General features: G+C 31.4%; 1 protein-coding gene and 1 long non-coding RNA gene across 3 annotated transcripts; one reads left to right on the top strand and one right to left on the bottom strand.

Moving 5' to 3' along the window:
* Positions 1-683: 683 nt before the first annotated feature.
* Positions 684-13,113, top strand: LOC109801950 (alpha-L-arabinofuranosidase 1). The gene is made up of 18 exons (XM_020363127.3): positions 684-913; positions 1,688-1,892; positions 2,270-2,324; positions 3,078-3,289; positions 3,523-3,644; positions 3,748-3,901; positions 4,136-4,205; positions 6,956-7,101; positions 7,219-7,264; positions 7,478-7,530; positions 7,653-7,797; positions 8,033-8,151; positions 8,251-8,322; positions 8,407-8,510; positions 9,572-9,628; positions 10,744-10,942; positions 11,588-11,731; positions 12,781-13,113. The coding sequence occupies exons 2-18, from the start codon at positions 1,716-1,718 to the stop codon at positions 12,928-12,930; spliced, it is 2,025 nt and encodes a 674-aa protein (XP_020218716.1). The 5' UTR covers positions 684-913; positions 1,688-1,715; the 3' UTR covers positions 12,931-13,113.
* A 4,393-nt stretch (positions 13,114-17,506) lies between these two features.
* Positions 17,507-20,950, bottom strand: LOC145956685 (uncharacterized). Of its 2 annotated transcripts, XR_014432924.1 has the most exons (6): positions 20,802-20,950; positions 19,226-19,377; positions 19,007-19,141; positions 18,348-18,390; positions 17,993-18,053; positions 17,507-17,873 (listed from the first exon to the last, which is right to left on the bottom strand). It is a non-coding gene; the product is annotated as an uncharacterized LOC145956685 (long non-coding RNA). The 2 variants fall into 2 exon arrangements; XR_014432925.1 differs by lacking the exon at positions 18,348-18,390.
* Between the last annotated feature and the right edge of the window lie 3,511 nt (positions 20,951-24,461).

The raw sequence follows: 24,461 nt of genomic DNA, 5'->3' as shown, positions 1-24,461 counted from the left end.
CACTTTTTTATTATGGATAATTAAAATCATTTGACTTGAGTTTTATTTGTAAAATTGAGAACTAGTAAAGATCTATTAAAAAACTTAATTTTTTTGATGATTTTTATATTATCACTTTTTTTTGGGTAATCAAAATCATAATTAACATCTGATTTGACTTGAGTTTTATTTGTAAAATTGAAGACTAATAATGATCTATTAATTTTTTTTATAGAATATATCCGTCAAGTAAAATTTTAATAATATTAAAAATGTTAAATCTACTTATAAGAAAAGTAAATTTCTATCAAATATTTAAGTATTTGTATAAACTAACATGATATTTAACATGTAATTTTTTTTAATTTAGTAAAATTTATAATGTTAGTTCAATTGTTAAATATTATATATTAATCAATAAAATTGTAATATTAATTATGAATTGGTATCGAATAAATAATTCAAAAATTAATATTTAATAAATTTTTTAATTAAATTACAGTTAAACCTTATTTTTATATCATTTTCATATATATGTTTATCTCTTTTACGAGGTTAAAATCGAAACTAAACATGACAAAAGTAGTAATTTAACTTGAAATTAATCAACAGTTAAGATCTGATCCATGTTTTTTTAAGGAAAGGTTTAGGTGAATTAGGAACTCAAGTTATGGTAAGATATGCATCCACATCGGTGGCATCCAGTATCTTTAAAACTGGAGAGAGTCTCTTTTCCGCACACACACTGTTCCAGTTCAAACCGTGGAAGCAAAGGTAGACTCAGATGTCTGTATCCCTTTTGCTTCACTCACACCGATCCAATCCAATCCAATCTTCAATCTTTCTCTCTCTATAAAGAGAACTCACACACTCCCCAGATTCACACCCTTCTTAACTCTCCTTCTCTCTTTCTCCGCTTCAATCAAACATTCCCGTGAGTATTGTTTTACCACAGACCCCTTTTATATTCTCAATGATTGCCTTTGTAGTTTTCTTAAGCTTGATTCTGTATTGGATGATAACTGTTTCATATTCTGGTACTTATTATTATTATTATTATTCTAGGTGGCATGGGTGCAGCTACCTGCAATAATTACTGTTCATTTCTTTGGTGTTTTGGACAATATCTGAATTCACAACATGTCATAAATGAATAATACTAATAATTGCATTCAAATGCTTTTAAAAACCTTAAATTTGAGCTCAGTGCTTGCTTCTTCCTACCGCAATTTACTAAATTCTCATTTTATTGTTTCGTGTTCTCTGTGATATTTTAATCTAATTCTTTTAGAACTTTTCGTTTGAAGTTGACTTTAACTGTTCCATCCAATTATTGAAATGCCATTTCTTTCTTTATTATTATTTTTTCTCTCTTTAACCGGGACTTTAGATAAGTATTAGCATTTCTTTCGTTATTATTATTGTATCTCCCTTTAACTGGGATTTTAGAGAAGTCTTAGCGTTTATATTTATACACCGAAAAGAAAGAGAAGAAGGGGGAGAAAAGGGTCGGTTTTTTTTGTCTTATTGTAGGATTAAGCGGTGGTGAGTGATAACGCAATAATTGTTAGCTTGTTCATGTGTACTTTTTTGTCCACCTCTGATTACATGACATGTTGATTGTTTTGTTTTTAACTTCGGTTTTTTCCGTTTCTCCTATATAATCCTAGTATTCCTGTTAATTTTCATTACCTTGTGTTGTTTTCAGAGTGCAAATAGATTGAATGTTGTGAACAATGGGTTCATCCAAGGCCTCATGCAGTGTTTCTCTGCTCCAATTGTTCATAGTGGTTTGCCTTGTCTTCCAATGCTTTGCTAAAAACCATGCTGACCTGAGCACAACTCTAATTGTAAATGCTTCTGATGCGTCTGGAAAGCCTATACCAGAGACACTTTTTGGCATATTCTTTGAGGTAAGGATAAACTTGCATGTAGATGTAGCACTCATTTTTTGTTTACTTGCTTCACTTTCTTTCTAATGACTTTTTCTTCTGATACCTGATTATTATTTCTGGTGTAATATGAGAGTCTTCTTTTAAATGGATTTGGATAGAACATGTGCTATGCATGGGTTATTAAAGAAATAGTTATGAAGATAAAATATGAAATAATTGATTGTATCAATGTTATGCATGTAATGTATCATCCATTGTAATGAATGATTATGAGTGATTGAATAGACTGCATGTAACTTGGGATTATGCAAACGCAGATTTAGTTTGTATTCAATTTGATGATGCCTCACATCCAAATATCGGACAATGACCATTTTCTTGAATTTCATCTACAGGAGATCAATCATGCTGGAGCCGGGGGAATTTGGGCTGAGCTTGTGAGCAACAGAGGTCATTTTCATATTTTCCAAACTTTTAAATGACAAAACTGGCACTAGAAGGTTTCTCTGGGATATTCTTTTTTCTGCAATTTTTCATGCAACTTACATGTTCAGATGCTCAAGCAGAGTTCCAGCATTCTGTTGTACTTGATGGGAAACATGATAATAACTGAAAAATAAAATCAAAAGAAAAGAGAAAAACGTAGAATTCATGAGATAAAAGTAAGAAATTAAAGGTATATCCACCTTGATTAAAAGTAGATCATGATTTTAACCTGCTAAACTTTAAAAGAGAATGCATCCTTACTTTCTCACTTTAGAGGAGCTTTTTCCAAATTGAAAATACACACATGTAAGGACTTGTGCTTTTTCTTTCCTTAATTATGGGTGTCCATCAGAAAATTGATATCCTTTTCACTGTTATTCAAGTAATTTATAGTGTTTTCTTCTCAACAACCCGTGACAAGTGACAACTTTAGTCGCTTCACAGTCGTTTGTCTATTGAGTTCCTTTCTTCAAACATTTTAGTTTGGTGCCCTCATGCTTCTTATGTACCTTAATCTAATGTTTGATTAAAAGGAGAGGCCTGATGTGTCTTTTTATCATTTTCTTTGGGAGATTCTGCTTTAGATATGATGGATGATCTTACTTTATCAATGTTCAAATGTGAATGAATGGACGGTTTGCTGTTTACCTCGATGTTTTGTTATAGGTAGGTCTCTGTTTTTAAGGATAACTGAAATATTATGAATTATTGTTTTAGGATTTGAAGCTGGGGGCCCTAACACTCCTTCAAATATTGATCCTTGGTCAGTTATTGGAAATGGATCACTGATAAATGTTGAAACTGATCGTACCTCTTTCTTTGACCGTAATAAGGTTGCACTTCGATTGGAGGTGTTATGTGACAGCAAAGGTGACAACATCTGCCCAGCTGATGGTGTTGGTGTTTATAACCCTGGTTTCTGGGGCATGGTGAGACTAATACCCTTACATCAAATGAATTATAAATCCTATGTGCATATATTTCCTGAACAAAAAACAAAAGACAAAAATATGAATAACATAAATTTAGTTTAAATTGTTTGGTTATAAACTTTGTTATATCCTTCTGATTACTTTGATTGTTTGATTTAGATTTTTTTTTTTTTTATAGCTTTATGGCTGAGACCTACAATTAATATATTTACTACTTGGGTCTCTTTCAGAATATTGAGCAAGGGAAGAAATACAAAGTGGTCTTCTATGTTCGTTCAACTGAATCACTTAATCTAACAGTTTCATTGACTGGATCAAATGGTGTAGGAAATCTGGCTTCATCTGTGATTACGTGAGCTCCAATTTTATGTGCTATATTGACTTTATGTGTAGTAGTTTTGATCCCAAAAATTATCATTTGCATCTTTGAGTAATATTGATATTTGATCTTTCAGGGGTTCTGCACTTCATTTTTCTAACTGGACAAAGGTGGAGACTTTATTGGTTGCCAAAGAAACGAATCGTAACTCAAGACTTCAATTAACCACTACCACCAAAGGTGTGATATGGTTGGACCAAGTGTCTGCTATGCCACTGGACACATATAAGGTGTAATATGGTTGGACCAAGTGTCTGCTATGCCACTGAGCATTATCAAAATGATATTGGTTGAAATGATGTTTAAAAAGATTTATGTGAATTATTCTTTCCTTATAAAAAGACAGACATTCTTTAGACATAAAATATTTTAAAATGAAAATAGTTAATATTGAATCAGTTCCAATTATAAAATAATGCTTCATTTCCTCCACCCTTTCAGTAATATCTTCAACCTTGATGCAGGGACATGGTTTCCGCAGTGAACTTGTTGAAATGCTGGCAGATTTGAAACCAAAATTTATCAGATTTCCGGGTATGTATAAAGTGGTTAAGATTGATAAAATTTCAGACCTATAATTTGTTATAACGCACAAACACAAACACAAGTTTTATGTGTTGCTTTTGTCCTGTGTAATGTGCTCTTGTCTTGAATATTCAAAATGTGTATACTTAAATAAGGGTAATCAGGGTATGCTGAATTGGACAGTTGGGAATAAGAAAGGAAAGTTAAAAAAGAAAAAAAATTGTTTGAGTTATAATTGCTCATGAATATTTGGTAGAGAATGTACAAAATAAAGAGAAGAGAAGGGTAATCTATTTTAAACTACTCTACTTTTTTCCCCCTTTGTCAAAGTGTAAAATAATTTCATCCCAATATGAACTGGTTCATTTTGTTATAACTAGCAAAACCTTAGTGAGCTAGGTGAACCAAGAAATTATGGACTTATTTATATCTGAACTTAATATGTTGTTTGGTTTGAGAAATGTTTTCCGTTTCATTTTTATTTTTAATTCGAAAAATTCCACCTTATTTTCATCTTTTTTTTTATCCATTATTTCCAAGAATAATGAGAATTTCTCTTTATTGTTTTCACTGTTTTTTATGTAAACTTTTCAATATAGGAAATAAAATAAAAGCGAGATAACATTTTTGTAATTAAAAATGAAAACATAAAGCATTTTTTTTAACCAAATGAACCTTATGTTTTTCTGGTTTCTGTTGTACTTGCTTTTGGTTATGTTCTAGTTGTCACTTTAAAACTTGGCTCCACACTCCAAAATTACTAGAATCACGTGATAAGCTGTAAGCTTATTCCAAGTCTTAGTGAAATTATTTAAATCTTTTCTATGCTGTCTGGAATTCCGATTCATCATATTTCTCATGGTTATTTATTTATTAGGCTAATTGCACTTTTCGTCTCTATTTTTGTCAATCTACAATTTCAATCCCTCTATTTTAAAACAATGACATTTATCCCTCTAATTATGAAATTTTTGTCCTTCGTCAAATTAACATCTATTAATCATTATGTTTTAATGTTTATTCATAATTAAGTAATGTAACATTTAGAAATATGGCATTTATAGATAATTTTTTTAAAAAACATACAAATAAAATTTATTAATGTTTTTTTTTTTTGTTTTTTTTGTTTTTCATCTTTCAAAAATTTGTAAACATTAATTTTAGTCCTGTTGGGATACAAACAAGTCCCACATCGATAAAATAAGAGAAAAAATAACAACTTATAAAGCACACACATACTCCAATGTAAGAGAGACCTTTTGGGTGATGACCAAAAACAAAACCGTGAGGGCTTAGCCTAAAGTGGATAATATCTCATCATTGTGGAGTATGCTTGTGTAATAACCTTATAAAAATAACCCCCATAAAATAACCTCAACAAGTCCTTATAAAATGAGTAAATTTTGATTTTGATCACTGTAAAATATTTTTCTTTGAGTTTCATCCCTCTAATATCTAAAATAATTATATTGGTCCTTAATGATGATTTTAAGGTAGATAAATAACATTTATTTTAAGGACCTATAAATTTTTTTAGATGTACCACATGTTAACATAGTATCATTAACAATTGTCAATAACATATGATGTGGTCACTTAACCTTATAATAAAAAAGGTAAGTAGTTAAAAAATAATTAGTTAATTACATAATAATAAGGACTAAAAATAATATTTCTAAACTTTAGAGGATGAAAAACAAAGAAATTTTTTTATAGGGATCAAAATCAAAACTTACTTATTTTGTAGGGAGTAAAATCATATTTAAACCTAAAATAAATATCAATTATTCGTTGAAATATATACAAACAAATATTTTTTATGTTATTTTTAATTTTTATTCCTACTTGTCATGTCACTAAATATTACTTCACTTAAATAGTGATAGGTTTAAAGTGTGAAGTGTTAAGGGGAAAAGTTGTTAGATGTCATTAGAAGATAAACATTTTCTGAACTGGCATGCATAAGTGTGAAGTGCTCTCTGTCTTTTATAGAATAAAACAATTAAACCAGGCTCTATGACTATGAGAAGCGACAACAGGATACTGGGATAGGATACAGTATATAAAATAATTGTGACGCCAGTGAGGAATTTGAGCATCCAATTTGGCATGGAATTTCAGGAATGTAAATGTTGACAATATCATGTTCAATATTATGAATGGTAAAGTATTAAATGAACATATTCATTATGCTTCTTCACATTTAGATTGCATGGTTTTGATTTTTGCTTTGTAATGTATAAATTGTAGCTTATGTTTCATTGATTTTATTTTTAAAGAATCATTTCCTTGCTTTTCTTCTTCTTTCCTTTCTCTCTCTCTCTCTCTCTCTCTCTCTCTCTCTCTCTTTCTTTTAATTATAAAGCAGTTGATTGTGCTATAGCTTTTTGTATCTTGTTGGACCAAGGTGATCAAGGACGGAGCCAAGGGGGGACCTACGGGTGCCACGGCCCCCCCAACAATTTTAATTTTTTTTTATATACATATATATTACTATATGGCACCCCCTATTTTTAATATAAACTCATATTTTTAATATAAACTCATATGTATATTACTATATGGCACCCCCTATATGGCACCCCCAGTATTGAAATCCTGGCTCCGTCCCTGAAGGTGATCTATGTATTTTTTACTTTTAGAATATATTATAATTTGAGTAAACATCATTTGACAATCTTGCATTCCATTTTACTCTTTAAGTTTGTAGATAACTAAACTAACATCTGGAAATGCTATTTTTCATTACATTGCATTAGGTGGTTGTTTTGTTGAAGGAGAATGGTTAAGAAATGCATTTCGATGGAAAGCAACTGTTGGACCATGGGAGGAGAGACCTGGGCACTTTGGTGATGTTTGGATGTACTGGACTGATGATGGACTTGGCTATTTTGAGTTTCTCCAAGTAAGTGTCTCTTTGCATATAATGTAGCCAAGGATTACGATGCTCATGTCATGTTAAATTCCTTTAATTTTGTGCTATGCTAGTGAAATGATACATATTCCTATTATTGTTGAGCAGCTAGCAGAGGACTTGGATGCTTTACCAATATGGGTATTTAATAATGGTAATTTTATGTTTATCTCTGTTAACTAATGCTTGTCTGGAATTGCTTTTTTAAAGGAAATATGACTATTTTTTTGAAAGCCCTCTCAAAAAGCTGACAACTACAAGCCATTCTTTCCTCAAAATAAGTTATACCAAACATCCACCAAGTTTCTTACTAACAACGTGAAATGAAAAAATTATCTTTGATTCCTAATTGAATATTTTATTTTAGGTGTCAGCCATAATGATCAAGTTGATACGTCAGCTGTCTTACCTTTTGTGCAAGTACGTTGCCACTGTTTTTTACCCCTTGCTCTCCACCCCCTTCTTATTTATTACTTTTTCCATTTTTGTTAAAACAAAGCTGTCTTAAAAATATATAAAATATCTTGAAATCTTGATTGTAGGAAGCCCTTGATGGAATTGAGTTTGCAAGAGGTGATCCCACTTCAAAATGGGGTTCCCTTAGAGCTGCTATGGGACACCCAGAGCCGTTTGACCTTAGATATGTTGCTGTTGGGAATGAAGATTGTGGAAAAAAGAACTATCGTGGTATGCTTATTTTTCTTATTTATTCTATCTTAGAAAAATGTGATATTTTTCTTACATGCGCTAACACTTTGGATTATTTATACCATGATGAGGCACAAAAGCTATTGTTGAGTTTATTATTAATATATTTTATGTGCTGATTCTAACGAACAGTTCTGGATTTCATATTCCCCGCTTCTAATTGAATCGTGTCATCTGATGCCACTTCTTTTTCTGTTAAATCTTTGATTTCCAGGAAATTACTTGGAATTCTACAAAGCAATAAGAAATGCTTATCCAGATATCCAAATTATCTCAAATTGTGATGGTTCCTCTCGACCTTTAGATCATCCAGCTGATATGTATGATTATCATGTAATGTCTTCAGACAATGTCTTTGATTACAAATCCCTTCACACACATAATATATATCCTCTTGTAGTATCTTTTCTTATACTCTGTTTCTATAATTAGGTTTATACAAATGCAAATGACATGTTTTCTAGAGCTAACGCATTTGATCGTACATCACGAGATGGTCCAAAGGTTTTTTGATCTCTATCAAACACCTCTGTTTTAATTAGTTATTGGTGTAGCAGTATGTATTCAATCTGTTTTGACACTTTACAGGCTTTTGTGAGTGAGTATGCTGTGACTGGAAAAGATGCGGGGACAGGAAGCCTTTTGGCTGCCCTAGCTGAAGCTGGATTCCTTATTGGACTGGAAAAGAACAGGTTTACCAGGACTTCTTATGAAATTTTCCTCAAGTATTTTATCTATGGCCAGGCTTGAAAATTTACACTTTTGCCCAAACCAAATATGCAAACCACATGGAAGAGATTTTTTTTTAAATTATATGGGCAAGTTACCCTTCTAATTGATCTTTTGGCAAGGCCATAAACAAGTCCAAACAAGCTACATATAAGCTTAAGCAACTCAAGTCAGTTGTTAGCATTGTTAAGCAAGCTTGACTTATCTGTTTAACAAGATTCACTTCAAGTTTTACAGTCACTTTTCTTTCAAATGAATTTTCTCTAGTGCCCTTACTGATTTGAGATTAGCAAGTAATTTTTCATATATGTTTTAGTTCATTTCCTTGAGGGTGACTCTTGGTTAAATGGTAAGGCAGCCTTGTGACACGGGTTTAAATCCTGCAAATGGTCTTTCTGTTTGCGAGAATAGGGATGCATAAATGATTCATCTACCCTCCCTAGATGCCACTGGGACTGGGGGGAAGTTGTGTGCCCTGAATGACCTTTTTTCATTTAATTCATATCCTTGTGTCTTCAAAGCTTTTATCTTATATTATTCCTTTAATCGCTGATGATGTACTTAGCATTTGTATCATACCCTAAATATAACATTTAATAGAAAGGTGGTCCAAGTGTCCTACAAGCCACAAAACATAAAGTTGAGATTGTTTGGATTTAGGAAGTTAGTTAGGAGATTTATTGAAGTTTGTTTGTTGAAGGGGTTAGTTAGTTAGAGGAGTTTTATAATATAGGAAGATGTAAGGGGAGGGGCATCCAGATTGTATCATTTGTAAATTGAGCTTGAGAACTTTGTTACAGAGAAATCCCTTGTAAAGAGTAAACCCTTGAAGGAAATACTTCATACCTCTCTTATTTATTTAGTTATTTTATTTTTTGCATTCGATTTAATAAAATCTTTCTTTTTCTTTTCTTGTCTTTTCCATTTCTATTATGGGTTCCCAGCATTATGAAATCTGAGTTTCTGATCTAGTTCCTTAATAGTTAGTACTCACCATCTTTTTCATTTTTTCTTTATGGTGCAGTGATGCTGTCGAAATGGTCAGCTATGCTCCACTTTTTGTTAATGCCAATGATAGGAGGTAAATTCTTATGATTTTACCAGGAAATTTCTATTATCTATTCTTCTTGTTTGCTTTTTGATCTAGCCTTATTGTGCACTATGTTCTTTTCTGAATTCTTAGCAGAAGTTTTATGAAAAGATTCCAGATATATAGAAAATAATTTGTTGATTTCTTTGAAGCATTGTTGTTGATAGGGTTATTTTATGGTATTTGTCTGAGAGGATATTTTATGAGTTATTTTTATAAGGTTATTACACAAACATACTCCACAATGATGAGATATTGTCCGCTTTGGGCCTTAGCCCTCACGGTTTTGCTTTTGGTCATCACCCAAAAGGCCTCTCAATCATTGAAGTATGTTTGTATTATATAAGTTGTTATTTGTTGTATTATATTTTATGAGTTATGAGGGGTTATAGGGTTATTGGTTGTCACCGAATCCAACCTACGACTCTGATACCAGAGATAGGGTTATTTTATGGTATTTGTCTGAGAGGATATTTTATGAGTTATTTTTATAAGGTTATTACACAAACATACTCCACAATGATGAGATATTGTCCGCTTTGGGCCTTAGCCCTCACGGTTTTGCTTTTGGTCATCACCCAAAAGGTTTCTCAATCATTGAAGTATGTTTGTATTATATAAATTGTTATTTGTTGTATTATTTTATCGATGTGGGACTTGTTTGAATCCCAACAGTTGTGTTTGTGAAAATGGGGACTATAATGGTATACTCCAACCCAGTGTTTTGCAATTTCATTCAGATGACTGCTTTAGCCCCTTTCTTTCAAGACCAGCCTTCCATTAAGCCAGAAATATAATTGTAGCTTGATTTACCTCTCCTTGTAAATGGATAACTCTGTTACAGTACCTTTTAGCTATAGGATGACGAAGAGATCATTAACATTTATTGTTCAGCTAAACAATTGCATGAACAAAGAAATGTGACCTTTTTATTCCATACAAATTTATAAACAAATTTAGAAGAACAGTGCCTTCAGAGGTTTTCATTATTTTAAATTATCATTAGAAGAAAAATGTTTTTCTTCAAATGCTAAGGTGGTTAATAAATTATGTAGAATTGTTCTGGGTGATGGTAAAACTAAGATTGTGTCAATTTGTGTTGTTAGGTGGAACCCAGATGCAATTGTTTTCAACTCCTTTCAGCACTATGGAACTCCTAGCTATTGGGTGCAACAATTCTTCTCGGAGTCAAGTGGAGCAACACTTCTAAGTACATCACTTCAAGCAACTTCCTCAAATTCACTTGTTGCATCAGCAATTACATTTCAAAGTTCCGTAGATAAGAAAAATTACATACGAATAAAGGTAACACAATTTTGCATCAGTTACACTTATTTCTGTACCTTTTTAAAATTGATAATCAGTTTTATTTCCTTACTTATACTTGATGGTATAAAGTTATTTCACTATTTATTCCACATTTTTTGGAAAGTTGACATTGCTTTGAAATGTCATAGGTTTTAAGAACATGTCAAAGATAAAGGCATATGTTAAACTATTACACCTTTTTGGTGTCTCGTAATAAAATTAAACATAAAAATCTTCATTCGGATTGTATTTCAAACCAATATTAATATAAAGACTCTAAATTTAATCTGAAGATTGAAGTGTAAATATTTAATAGCTTCTCTAATATAAAAGATTGCAAATAGCTTCTCCTCACATTTAGCATAAGTAAATAAATCAATTTCTTGAGACTTTGTTTCTTCTGTTCTTAAAAAATTCTGATGTAAAAAATATGACTACTTTAGATTGAGTTTTCCTCTAAGTGCCTTCTAGTGTTATTAGAAGTACGGCTGCTAAAAATGAAATGGTATTTCGTATTTGAAACCTATCTTTCACTAATTTCCATAAAAAGGACTCAATTTCAGCGAGCAGATTAATAAATATTTTGTGTCGTAAATGCATTCACTAGCACTATCATCACTCTGAAGCAATTGACTTTTGCAGGTTGTGAACTTTGGTACCAACGCCGTGAACCTCAAAATCTCTATTGCCGGACTGGAACCAAACTCATTGCAGTTGTCTGGGTCACAGACTGTGCTTACCTCTGCAAATGTAATGGATGAGAACTCCTTCTCGCAGCCAAATAAGGTACCCTCAAGCTTCACTCTTTTCAAGCTTCTCATTACTATTTGAGCTAATTTGTTCACTCCCATGTTTTAATATGCACTTCTGAATGTTGTTCTGTTCATTATGCTAATGTTCTAACTCCTTGCATGAACCATTATTTAATTTAGGGGTGACAAGGAAATTCATTTATTCATCATTCATTCGATTTATCTACAAATAAATTTATTCAATTTATCTATTATAATAAAAATAAATAATGGATTAGATCCAATTCATCCATTTAATTTTATATATAGTTAATGATCTATCCACTACCTTTTCAAAATCCATTAGATTGCAATATGAAATGATTATTAGATTGAGATTTTAAAAGACTATTTTTACATACAAAAAAGTCTTGTAAACTTTATTAGACTATAAGAATGAATTGACTTATAAAGAAAAGAGAGAAAAAATTTCAAAAATAAAAATTATTTAATTTTTTAAAATATTACTTTTATAGATAGATTGGATATCTATTTATGAAAAAAATATTAATGGATGGATTAGATGAACTTTTTGTTTTAAGTGGACTCAATTTTTATGTGAATTTTTAATAAATCTAAATGAATTAATCGTTTATTTTATCTATGATTTGTCTAAAAAAAATATTCAATTCATCCTTTTGCCACTTTTGCCACCCTTACCTTACTAGGAAACCATTTCCCAATTACTTTAAATACCTTTCCCAATTCAGTGAAGTTTTGTTACTAACAAGAGTCTCCTCTAAAAATATTTTTAGGAGAAAAAAAAAAAAGAAAAAAAAAACCTCTCAATAAGTTAATTTGTAGCAGTTAAGTTTCTCCAAAATCTTAATTTTAATTTATGTAAAGTTAGTCCTAACTTATGAAGTTCATTTCAATTATTTTCTTTATTTTTTCTCCTATAAGTATTGTCCGAGAAATTTATCTAGACATATCCTAAATCAATCAAACATTAGCTTATAAGTTATAAAGATAGAAAGTCGTTATGGCTATTGAGGAACCACGTCAAATTAGGTTATGCTTATGTTATTTTGAATATGGATCCAGGTGGTGCCAAATCAGAGTCTACTGAAGAATGTTGGGAAAGACATGAATGTCACAGTCCCACCACGTTCGTTCACATCATTTGATTTGCTTAAAGAATCCAGTAATCTGAAGATGACAGGGAGCGAATCTTCCTCGAGGTCTTCTATTTAAAGTGATGAAAAGTTAGACCAAAAACAGAAAAAATAAAGGGGAAGGAATGGGATATATGCAGTAGCTGTCACTAACTGTATAAGTTTGACATCTTACCTGGTCTACTTTGTCATGTTATTAAATAATGTTACTTTGTAAATAATATTTATCTGGCTTCATTTAATTTATGAGTAATTTGTCCAACAGGCATGATGATACTGATTTCAAAATTAAGTTAGGCTTGGATTTTTAAAATTCATGCCGTACACCTATGTACCAGGTACACACTTTGAACATTTTTTTTTAAAAGTGGGTAACTATTTTAGACACACAGTATTTTTTGGGTACCTATGAGATTTGTGCTTAAGTCCGAAAAATAAACTTATATATGTCAACAAAATTTTTTAAAAATAAAATCCAAAAATTGGTAAGTCATGTATGATGCAACAATCTCCAAATTTTTATGCGGAAATTTCTCTCACAATCAACATCATCTTTGAGAAATTGGAATACATATTCTTTTATTCATTTTATGAAGAAAAAAAGCTCAATCTTAAGAGAGCTAAAGATTTAGTCTTTATGTATACAAATTTTTGTCTCCCTTTAAGAAAGAACAAGGGTTACTCATAGGGTGAGAGTAAAATGTGGAATATTGACGGAGATGAATGAGATCTACATGAATGAGTTAATATTCTTGAAATTATTGCTCTTTCTCTTTGATAAATTAGAGTTAGATGTAATTTTTTTCCATAGGTGATGGACAAGGAGACGCAAAGATTGAAACTATTAAAGTGTGATATAATATAATTGTGATATATTATAATTAAAGTATGTATTTCAAATGTGATATTGTAATCATATTATTATATCTCTCTGGACCTATATATATATATATATGTATATATAACATAAATAATTAATTTTACACATATTACGAAAATTTATTAAATGTATTTAATGTTGTTGCAATCGGAATCCTAATGAGACAACAAAAATAAATTTAAAATATGAAGTTGTTACCAACGTTTATTTAGGAAAAGCACAGAAAAATCATTTAAAAGAAAATGATCTTTAAAACCAAATTTTTGGGTTCGAGAGTTAATTGCGTGTAAGAAAAATATTAGCACCCTATGGCTATCCTAAGACAATTATCTCTAATTAATTAAGCAAAATTTATAATTTTTTAAAAATATTTATCTCAACCAAGAAATTAAAGAAAATAATTATGACAATGATTTATTATTCATTTAATAAGAATGTTTATTTTATTTTAAAAAACTAAATTTTGTTATTATATTGAAAAAAAAGATTAATTTTATTTATTTTTAGCTTGATAGGAATAGTTTCCTACTCTTACGTATTTCTATGGGTATTAGAAAATCAGAGTTACGTAGTTCTTTTGATAGAAAATATTTGTGGGTAGGGTTTTTAGTTCCATGTTTGTTAGATTTTAGAATTCCTAAACTGTCACAGTTCATATATTCCAAATGGTAAAATTGACAGGTGTAACCAAGTCAATCTACTGATATATTTTATTTGTTATCTTTATTTGATAATTTTATTTACTTTAGAGAAGAGATATAAGATGTCAAATTGTCTCACGTTGTACCTTAAAATCTCATGATATAAAAGATGTCACATTTAATTATTCATTTTCTCTAAATATGTTTATTATAATTTGATTAAATTGTAAAGAATAGTTTTAAATTTCATCAAATATTTATTTTAAAAGACTTAGAACCTCCAAACTGTCATGACTTGTATTCTAAGTATCCAAGGTCAAAGAGATGTCACACCAAATTAATCATATTTTAGATTTTAACTATTAATTATTTTGTCATTAGTCACTAAAAATATTTAAACTATTTTTTCAGTATTTTTATCTTACAATAAATATATCATTAATATCATTATAAGTACAAAAGTAAAATACAAACAACACACTTATTCTAATAAAACTTTCACTTCACCTAGATTTTCTACACATATATGCAATTCAAATAATAATACTTAAAAAAATCACCTTCAAAGATATTAAACCCATCCATATTGCAATGAACATAAATTGCGAGAGCTATATATTATAAAATGTAAACGAGAAGCATACGTATATATTATCGATGGCAAAAAAAATGAAAGTAGATATAAGAGAATATAACAAACACAAATGTTAAACTCGATATGTATGAAAGTCATGCCTTTATTCTTGGAATATGATTAAGAAAAGAAAATATAAGTTTGTGATGTGTTTCATGATTGTGGATACCTATTGTTCGTAGCAAAAGAGCTCACATTGTTTTGATTTGAAGCATACTTGCTTGCTGGTTCAAAATAGGTATTGCTGGTTTGAGGTTGGCCTAAGGTGCAGGGGTTGGTTCATCGATGGTGTTCCAAAGGTTTACTTAAGTGGCATCATGGATAGTATATGTGGTGGTTGAACTTTTTAATTTGTTTTTTTTGTGCACTAAATGGAAAGAATCGGTTTAGGCTGCAACATGCTTTGGTTTTTTAGGAGGTTGTTGTGTGTAAGAGGTTCATAATTTTTAGAGGGTTCAAAACCGTGGCCCCTACTCTTCTCTTCCTCCCTTTATAAGAAGAATTGTGTAGAAAATTAAAGCATGCTGCCAAAGGGTGACAACTAGCTTAGCCTTCAGTCCCAAAACAAACTCTGCACGCATGAAACCAAAGTTGAATTGCCTACACTAATATAACAATTGTAAAAGACATAAAGAAAGTCATCCTGACTGCAATATTCAAAATAGAAGTCCAAAATGTGTTTCCTTTTATTGTTATGTGTACCTTCTCCCATTCTTTCCATTGGAACATATCCTTTCTTCTTTTTTGTTTTCTTTTGTACGTGTTTTATTTTATTTTATTTTTAAAAAAAATGTAAATCTATATTTTTATTTTATTATTTATTTATTTATTTAGTACTAATTAGAACTAGGGATGGCAAATATACCCGTACCCACGGGTAATACCCGAACCCGTTCCGACTTTGACGGGAAATACCCGGTTTGACCGGGTACGGGTACGGGTACGGGTAAAACCCGATATATTAAATCGGGTACGGGTACGGGTACAGGTATGTACTTACCCGCCCCGTACCCGTACCCGTACCCGTACCCGTCCCCGTTTCCATTTTTAATTTAATACTCACTTTTAATTTAATTATATTAAAAAAAATTTAATATTTTTTATGTGTGATTATTTATTATAATATGAGATAGAAAAATAACTTAATTCTAATTATAATATAATAAAAAAAATAATTTAAAAATATTATTTTTTTTACAAAAAATAAAAAATAAAAAAATTGACGGGTACGGGTACGGGTACGGGTATACCCGATACCCGACGGGGACGGGGATGGGGATGAAAACCACATACCCGGCGAGTACGGGGACGGGGACGGGGATGGATTTGACTCGCGGGGACGGGGACGGGGACGGGTATCATAAAACCCGTACCCGCCCCGCCCCGTTGCCATCCCTAATTAGAACGAAATTGAGTTATACCAGTTGCCCCTTTTTACTTATTTTTATTATATATATAAGTTTCCTAACTAGAATAATCGATTATTTTATTTTTAGCAGATAGAAAAATCAACCAATAATAGTTTAAGCGATTATTTTGATTAATAATTGATTATTCTAGAAACTAATTTCTGAAATAATTAATTATTTTACCGAATAATCGATTATTACAACAATTGCTCCTCATGTTACTAAAAAATAAAACAAATAATCAATTATTACTTATATAATCGATTATTTTAAGTGAAAACTTAATATTTCAATTTTTTTATGTCATTTCTCTTTACAAATCAATTTTAAAACTTATTTTCTTCATCAATCATCATCTAGATAAAGGTCTTATGCTAAGTTACTTATCAAGCACTAAGCACACAAGCAACAAGACTCTAAACATATAAACAAGATACAACTTGCACTTTTTTCTTTCAAGACACTACTACAAGATCTATCATCTACATCGGTTCAAATAGGTAATCTACATCGGTTTGAAAACCGATGTAGAATTGGGAGATGTAGAAACACATTTTATTTTACATCGGTTTTAAAACCGATGTAGATTTGTGCAAAATCTACATCGGTTGTCAGAAAAATCGATGTAGATTTTGTACACCAATCTACATCGGTTGTAAATAAAACCGATGTAGATTTGTGCACAAATCTACATCGGTTTTATTTACAACCGATGTAGATTGTAGTTTTAAAAAAAAAATTATTTATTTTTTATTTTTTCTGGTTACCTGTAATAAACATATATATATATATATATATATATATATATCAAACACACAAGAATGACATATAATCATGATAACCTACAAACAAAAGTATATGTTAAAATACTTGAAAATTTAGTAATCAAGTTTGTTAATCAAGCAGATTTCATGAAATATAAAACACCCCTGATTGACAAGTTTTGATCCTTAAGTATAAAATAAACAAAACAAAAGTAGTTTCACTTTCATTTTCTGTGAAAAAAACAAGGCACACCAAATACTTGCCCAACAATACAACACTTGTTTCAAAGTATATTGGAGACCAAAATCCAGTAAAGGCACCATCCAGAAGAGCACAAACAGAATAAATATTAGATGTTGTAGTTCCTAAAGCAAGGAGGACATCCATGTTTGTTGAACCATTTCTAAGTGCTATGCCAGCTGCTATATAGAAGCATTTCCCAGAATAAAATCATTACAAAATAATGAAAACATTGAAACCAAGAGCCAAAATGAAAACATTGAACCAAGAGCCAAAACAAAAACAATGTCTCTGAACAGACTCTCAAAAGTCATTCATAGTACAATTTCTAAATCTAATTGAGTGACTATGTGTTCTTTGATGATTTCACCCTTGTCTGGAGGCCTATGTTTAAATGTTTCATTTGAATTCCACTTGCTTCTGGCATTCTGCCTGTTGCTTCTATGGTTGATGCTGGTAAGAGAAATTCATTTTCAAAAAATTAATGCTTGGTAAAAGATAGGTCCTGCTTAGTTCATATTTTGCTTATGAAATACATGTAAAGAAAATTAAAAAAGAAAATGTTCCCTCACCAATTTTATTGTTGCCAGTATAATTGGTTTGTCCATGCATATTTTTACTGATCCTGTATTTCTGCTATCAAAGATAAATTAATAACTAATCACATAAAATATATATGCAATAATAAGACAATACAAATCATTTCAACAGTCTTTGCCCTATGAGTGCCAATCTGTTATAAAAGGTAATTAGTTTACCAGTTACAACTGAATAGTGAGACCAGTTACAACAGAATAGTGAGCAGGTTCTATTTTATAATAAACTGATTCTTTGGCTAAGTTTAAAAAGATTGATTTTGTTTTCATGTCTTGAAAGGAACATAAAAAATCCAAATCAAGTAACCAACTATTTACAAGTAACTAGTACCATCATGTGTCTTGGTGTTCACCTTCACTACTTGAATTGCAATCTGTACATAACATTATCATAATTAAACTGGAAATTTAAATAAATAATATGGCCAAAATTAAATACATGTTATATTAATTATATTGGTCATTCATTGAAATAACATGTTACTGAAGATTTTTCTAAAACAGAACAAGAATTGTAAGTTCTAGCACACTAGGCAAAGTGAATATAGATTCAAGCAGTAGATGATTTATAAACTACATGAAGATTATTAAGATCAGTTTAGCTTTAGCATCATTCTATTAGAAACCATAGCTAACCCTTGTGCCCATAAATTAAAAACTTGTGTTGAATAGTATAAGCATAAATTTCTATTGCATTGTGTATGGCATAACTTTTGAAGACTAATTACATAAAATTCTATTAAATTTATGTAGCAGATATTGAGATTTCAGTCACCCAGTTTTTTGTAGGCAGAAATTATAGGAATTTAGGTATAGAGGAGAGGAAAAAGAGAAAATAAAAAAGGCTGCATACAATGAAAACAGTGTTAGAGCACATCTGAGACAAAAATTGGGGGCACTTTGCATCTGGGACAAAAAAGTAGCAAAGACCAAACCACATTCAGGACAAATAAAACCGACCAATTCCACTGTTTAATTGAAAAGAATTACCTGTTAAGTGTTCCTCAATACGAATTGGGCTGTCTCCTTTAATTGTATTATTATTGATCTTATCTAATAGCTCTTCAACTCGTTTGGTTGTCACATTTTTAATTAGGAGGAATCCCAGAATGCTACGACAATAGCCTGCATTTCATTTATTTATTGGATTAATACTCAACCATCTTAGTTCTTCTATGAAGATGACAAACCAACAAGTCTCAATCATACCTGTAAAGCAGTATCAGATGCAGCTTTAACACATCCACAGAGATTCAAAACTTTCAGCTTTCGGCAGAAGCTGGCAAGGTAAGCCAGGGCACTGTCACTGAAGGCTGAATAACCACTGATGTTCAGTTTTGTAAGATCACGGCAACCAAGGCCTACAGCATACAATGAACGATCAGTAAGCTTGAAACTTTTGCTGAGGTCCAGGATTTGCAGGTCATGACAGAAATAAATTTTCTTATGACTTTCAATGAGAAAATGATGACATTTTTTTACCCATAATACTTTATCAACACTTTCTTTCTTTAAACTAAGTTATTAGCATTAAACATATCTCCTGAAAAGTTAATTAATATGTTAATTTCTTAATAAAATATATGACGGATTGTAATTAAATGAGATGTAAAACTGTTTCATATTACAAATTCACAACTTTTTTCCTTCTTAATTAGGGCATTGACATATTATGACAAATGTTTTTTTTATACACAAGCTTTTGGAAATTGATTTTCTAACCATGTATTTTAATCGGATTAACCTATGTTTCTAATGCCAAATTAAGTCACTTTATTTCATCTCACAACAAATCCTTTTCCCTCACTCAATCTCATATTGTTTTTGACTTCTACTCCCAGCCTAGCTAGTGCCTAGTAATGAAATTCCGGTGAGGGTAGGGGTCCAAAGATTGAGATATAAAACTGATATTTTGACCAGCAGAAAAAAAGGGAAATAAAGTAATGGTTTTTCTCCCCTTTTGCAGATGAAACATCCAATTATGCAATGGTTGTGTATACAATATAGATAACAAGGAAAGTAATAGTGGCAAATTGGGTAATGGGAGACACAAACACACACAGTGGCAATTAGGGGCATTATAAAAACACCACACACCTTATAATTTAATCCCAATCTATATGTTAGATGTCAGCATTTTTCTCGAGATGTTAAATGGATCATAATAAAGATAGGATAGTTTCCATCTTTATACAAATTTATAAGTATGTAATGTGAAAAGTCAACGGTCAAAGATTTGCATTACTGTCTCTGTCTCCCACACATACATACACATAGGCATTTGAGACACACACACACACACTAATAACTCACATTCTGTCACTTACAGATGACATTCCCCAAAACCCTCACAACGCCACCAAGCACTATGCGTCCCACTTGGGTGCGGCCCTACCTGCTACCTTGGTGCACCCGCCTTCCCTCCCTTCCCACACACCATAACATTAACATGAAAAGGCTTTCTCTCTCTCCCATAAACCCCAAACTGGCCTTAACCTTGGCCCTGTCCATCCTCTGCATCGCAGAGGGAGCATACCAGAATGATACACACGCCCTCACCCAATTCCGCCTCCAAAGCGACACCCACGGCAACCTCCTCACCAACTGGACCACCGCCGACGCCTGCTCCGCCGCATGGCGCGGCGTCGAATGCTCCCCAAACGGTAGAGTAGTGGGCCTCTCCCTCCCTTCACTTAACCTTCGCGGCCCAATTTGATAGAAACAAAAAAAAAAGGAAATAAACCCTAAACTGAGAAAAGGAGAGAAATGAATCGATGATGCTTACAGAGGGTTATTCAGGGGAAAGGGCGCGGAAAGGGCGCGGCAACGGCGGGGCGACGGTGGTGCAATGGGGGGCAAAGGCTCATGCGCGCGCACAGGGAAACCTTCTCAATATTTAGTAGCTAGCAAGGGCTTCAGGGAGAATGCCTACTCTTGGGCACGCGCGGGGTAGGAAAGAGTTCTCAATATTACATCGGTCACTATGTAAACCGATGTAGATCTCTTTATGATTGAGCCTCTTATTCACAAAAATGCCACCGTGATTTTAATATTACATCGGTTCGTCTTAAACCCGATGTAGAATATGTAATATTTACATCGGTCCCACTAAAAACCGATGTAAATATGCTTAATATTATACCCTTAATTACAATAATGCCACCGTGCTTTCTTTTTACATCGTTTCTTGCTTAACCGATGTAAAAATGGTGATGTAAAATAGTATATTTGTAGTAGTGAGAGACTCAAAACACAAAACAACACTAGAAGTTGCACTCTTATCTTTCAAGAGACTTATTTCTAATCATCAAAACCAACTAAGACTGTCTTCATCTTGAGTTTGATCAACACCACCACCACAAAAAACAAAAGCCACCTCGTTTCACCAAATAGTACTCTTTATCACTATCTATGACTCATCACCAAACTTTGACGATAAGCTTCTTTCCTTCCATCTTTGATGACCACAAGCCGCTCCTTTTCACCCACCAGAACCAATAGCAAAAGCTCCCTAACCTTTTAACAATAGAAAAGATGACATTTGGTGCATGGGCTCCCTATGCCTAAGACAAAAATTCAGGAGGAGTTCATTTTAAAATGAGCACAATGTCTTTCACTGAAAGAGGAAAAATAGATGCAATAAAAAATAACTAAGTTGGTTGTTGAGGAGGAGAGACTTTATAGGAAACATTTCAAGCATCTATTGTTGAAGTTGCTAAAAAGCAAATAAAATTGGAGCTAGAGTAGACCCTTGCCTTGTGGAATGCCATAAAACTTTTTTTATGCCCAAGGCATTATCCAGGGTGATGTACAACATGAACCATTTGTGAACAGTAAAGGAAGCTCAATACCTTATCACTATAAAGGCTTTTGTAGGCATGCATCCTACCTCTCCTCTCCTTCCTACCTTGAGACCAACACAAACTAGTACGTTTGTCATCGATGAAGTCATTGTTGAAGTCCTTTCAACCTTCCCTTGAGTCCAAAAGTCCCCCCATTATAGTTTGCACTACTTGTTGAAACTATTGTTCCCTCTCTGGAACAATCTTTTGAAGTTGTAGGTTTTGTAGTGGTCTTACAAAATGTTGAAGAGACTGTTGGAACATCAGTTGGAATAACAAATGAAGTTGCACCATCTTCTATTGATAGTGGCACAATTGATGTTGAACCACTAAATGTGGCTACAAAACTTGTGGAGTCAAACCCAAGATGCCCTAAAGATTATGCATGGATGATTATGCCTAGTGAGGCCCAAGAAACATTACATTTTCCTTTTGATGATTTGGAGTTGTTGATGGAAAAGCTCACAGATGAAGAGGATAACCCTAACTTCGTTCTCATAAGCGATCCTTCTTGGAGATTGGTTTACTTTAACTTCAAGGGGTACTTGAATTTGTGTCATAAAGATGGGTAGATGATTATTTTCTATCCTTGTACTTAGGAATTGTTGGAGGTGAAACCCCTTGATCTGTATGGTCAACATCATCTAGAAGACCAAACCATGAAGCTTATCAAATAAATTTGGTTTGAGCATGAAGGTGCATGCTACACCAGGGTCATATTGAGTTTAGTTATTAAGGTATTGAAGTGAATAATAGGCAATAAGAAGGGGAAGGTTGAATTATTGTATTCTTTAAAAATATATTCTTTTTAAAAAATTTGTCCTTTAAAAGCTTTAAGTGTTCAAAAACTTAGTTTCCTTATAAAACTACCTTTTGATCAGTTTAGTTTTGGTAACAAATTATGCAATAATATATAAGACAATAAAGTAAATGCAACAAATAAGGAGATAAAGTTAGAGAGATTGCACATTTAATTTTTATATTAGTTTACCCCAAATTGGGCTACTTGCAATCCTCACACAACCTTGTGAGATTTTTCACTAAGGGGAGTGTATTGGATTAGGATTTTAAAGGACTTTTTTAGTTAAAAAAAATCTTGCAGATTTTAAAAGACTTTGCAAGATTTTCATGACTTTTAAGACTTTGTAGGATTCTCCAAGACTTTAAATCAGGATTTTAATTGATTCTGCAAGATTTTTAAATCAGGATTTTAATGGATTTTATGGGACATTGTGGATTTTGTAAAATTTTCATGGATTTTTAACATATGATAAGATTTCAAAAAAATTTCATACATTCAAATTTAAAAAGAGTCAAAAGACAAAAATAATAAAAAAAATAACAATGTCTAGATAAATAATAATAATAATAATAATTCTTCATAATATCATATCCTCTTAAATAACATTCACCCACATATACATAGCTATACTAGTCTTCCAAGCATTAACGTCTTCTCGCTCTTGTTCCTAAGTTTAAATAATAAGCTCAAAAGTATAATCTTCATTAACAAGTAATGTTGAAGATGAATGATCAAATACCTTGGCCATTATAAAAAACATGTAAAAATGGAAATATAGAAACATAAGATAATTTTTTTATATAAAAATTCCGTATATTCGATACTGAGAAAATATTTATATATATATATGTATATATATTAGTATTTTAGTTATATATTATATGATAATTTTTTAACAATGTTTATAAATGTAAATTATTCTAACAAATATTTTAACAATATTTGCTTTTTTTAAAATAAGTTAATGAAGACATAAATCCTAAATCCTAAAAAATTAGATACTGCAATGTCTTATGTTAATTTTTTTTAAATATAAAAAAACCCTAATTTTACAATATAAAAATTAAAAAAATTCATAGTAAAAAAAACAAAAATAATTGTTGAGTCATAAAAGGAGGAGGGATATGAGTAACAAACTCAAGGGAAGGAGAGAGATCGCAATTTTTATACTGAGAGAGTTTTTCTCTCAACTAAGATCCATTTTTATTTCATTCTACTCACAGAAACCCTAAACTAAAATTCATCTTTTATATATATATATATATATATTGTAGAGATCATGATATCAATTTTATCTTTCACTTTTCCCTTTTCTTGACATGTGTTATAAAAAAATTACCACTTAAAAGTTAAAATTTCAAGCGTTTTCTTGTGTTATATAAAAGAAAAAAATTAAACTAAATAGAATAAAATAGAGAAAGTCAATTAAAGAGAACGAAGAGAAAAATAGAGCAAGTTAATGACATTGTCACTTACATATCGGATTTTCACAAAATAGGAGAATGGAATGGGAACAATACTACAATATTATATATGAGCAATGAACAATAGTGCAGTATTATCATTAGAGAAAAAATGGAGAAGACAAAAGTATAGAAAAAAAAAGATGAAAAATTCACTTGAAAATTCTTGAAGTACTTGAAAAGTCACTTCAAACAGTCCTCCAAAATCTGATGGGTTTGGATGAGATTATTTTTTGAATTTGGTATTTATAGATAGTACTAGAAAGTCCTTCAAAATCCCTTTAACATAACAATCCTTTAAAATCCTTATATTTTTGAATACCAATAGATTGTTTTTA

Source organism: Cajanus cajan, chromosome 4, assembly GCF_000230855.2.
Source record: "Cajanus cajan strain Asha chromosome 4, NIPB_CcT2T_4, whole genome shotgun sequence".
NCBI classification, from domain to species: Eukaryota; Viridiplantae; Streptophyta; class Magnoliopsida; order Fabales; family Fabaceae; genus Cajanus; species Cajanus cajan.
This window is presented reverse-complemented; position numbering and strand designations above follow the sequence as displayed.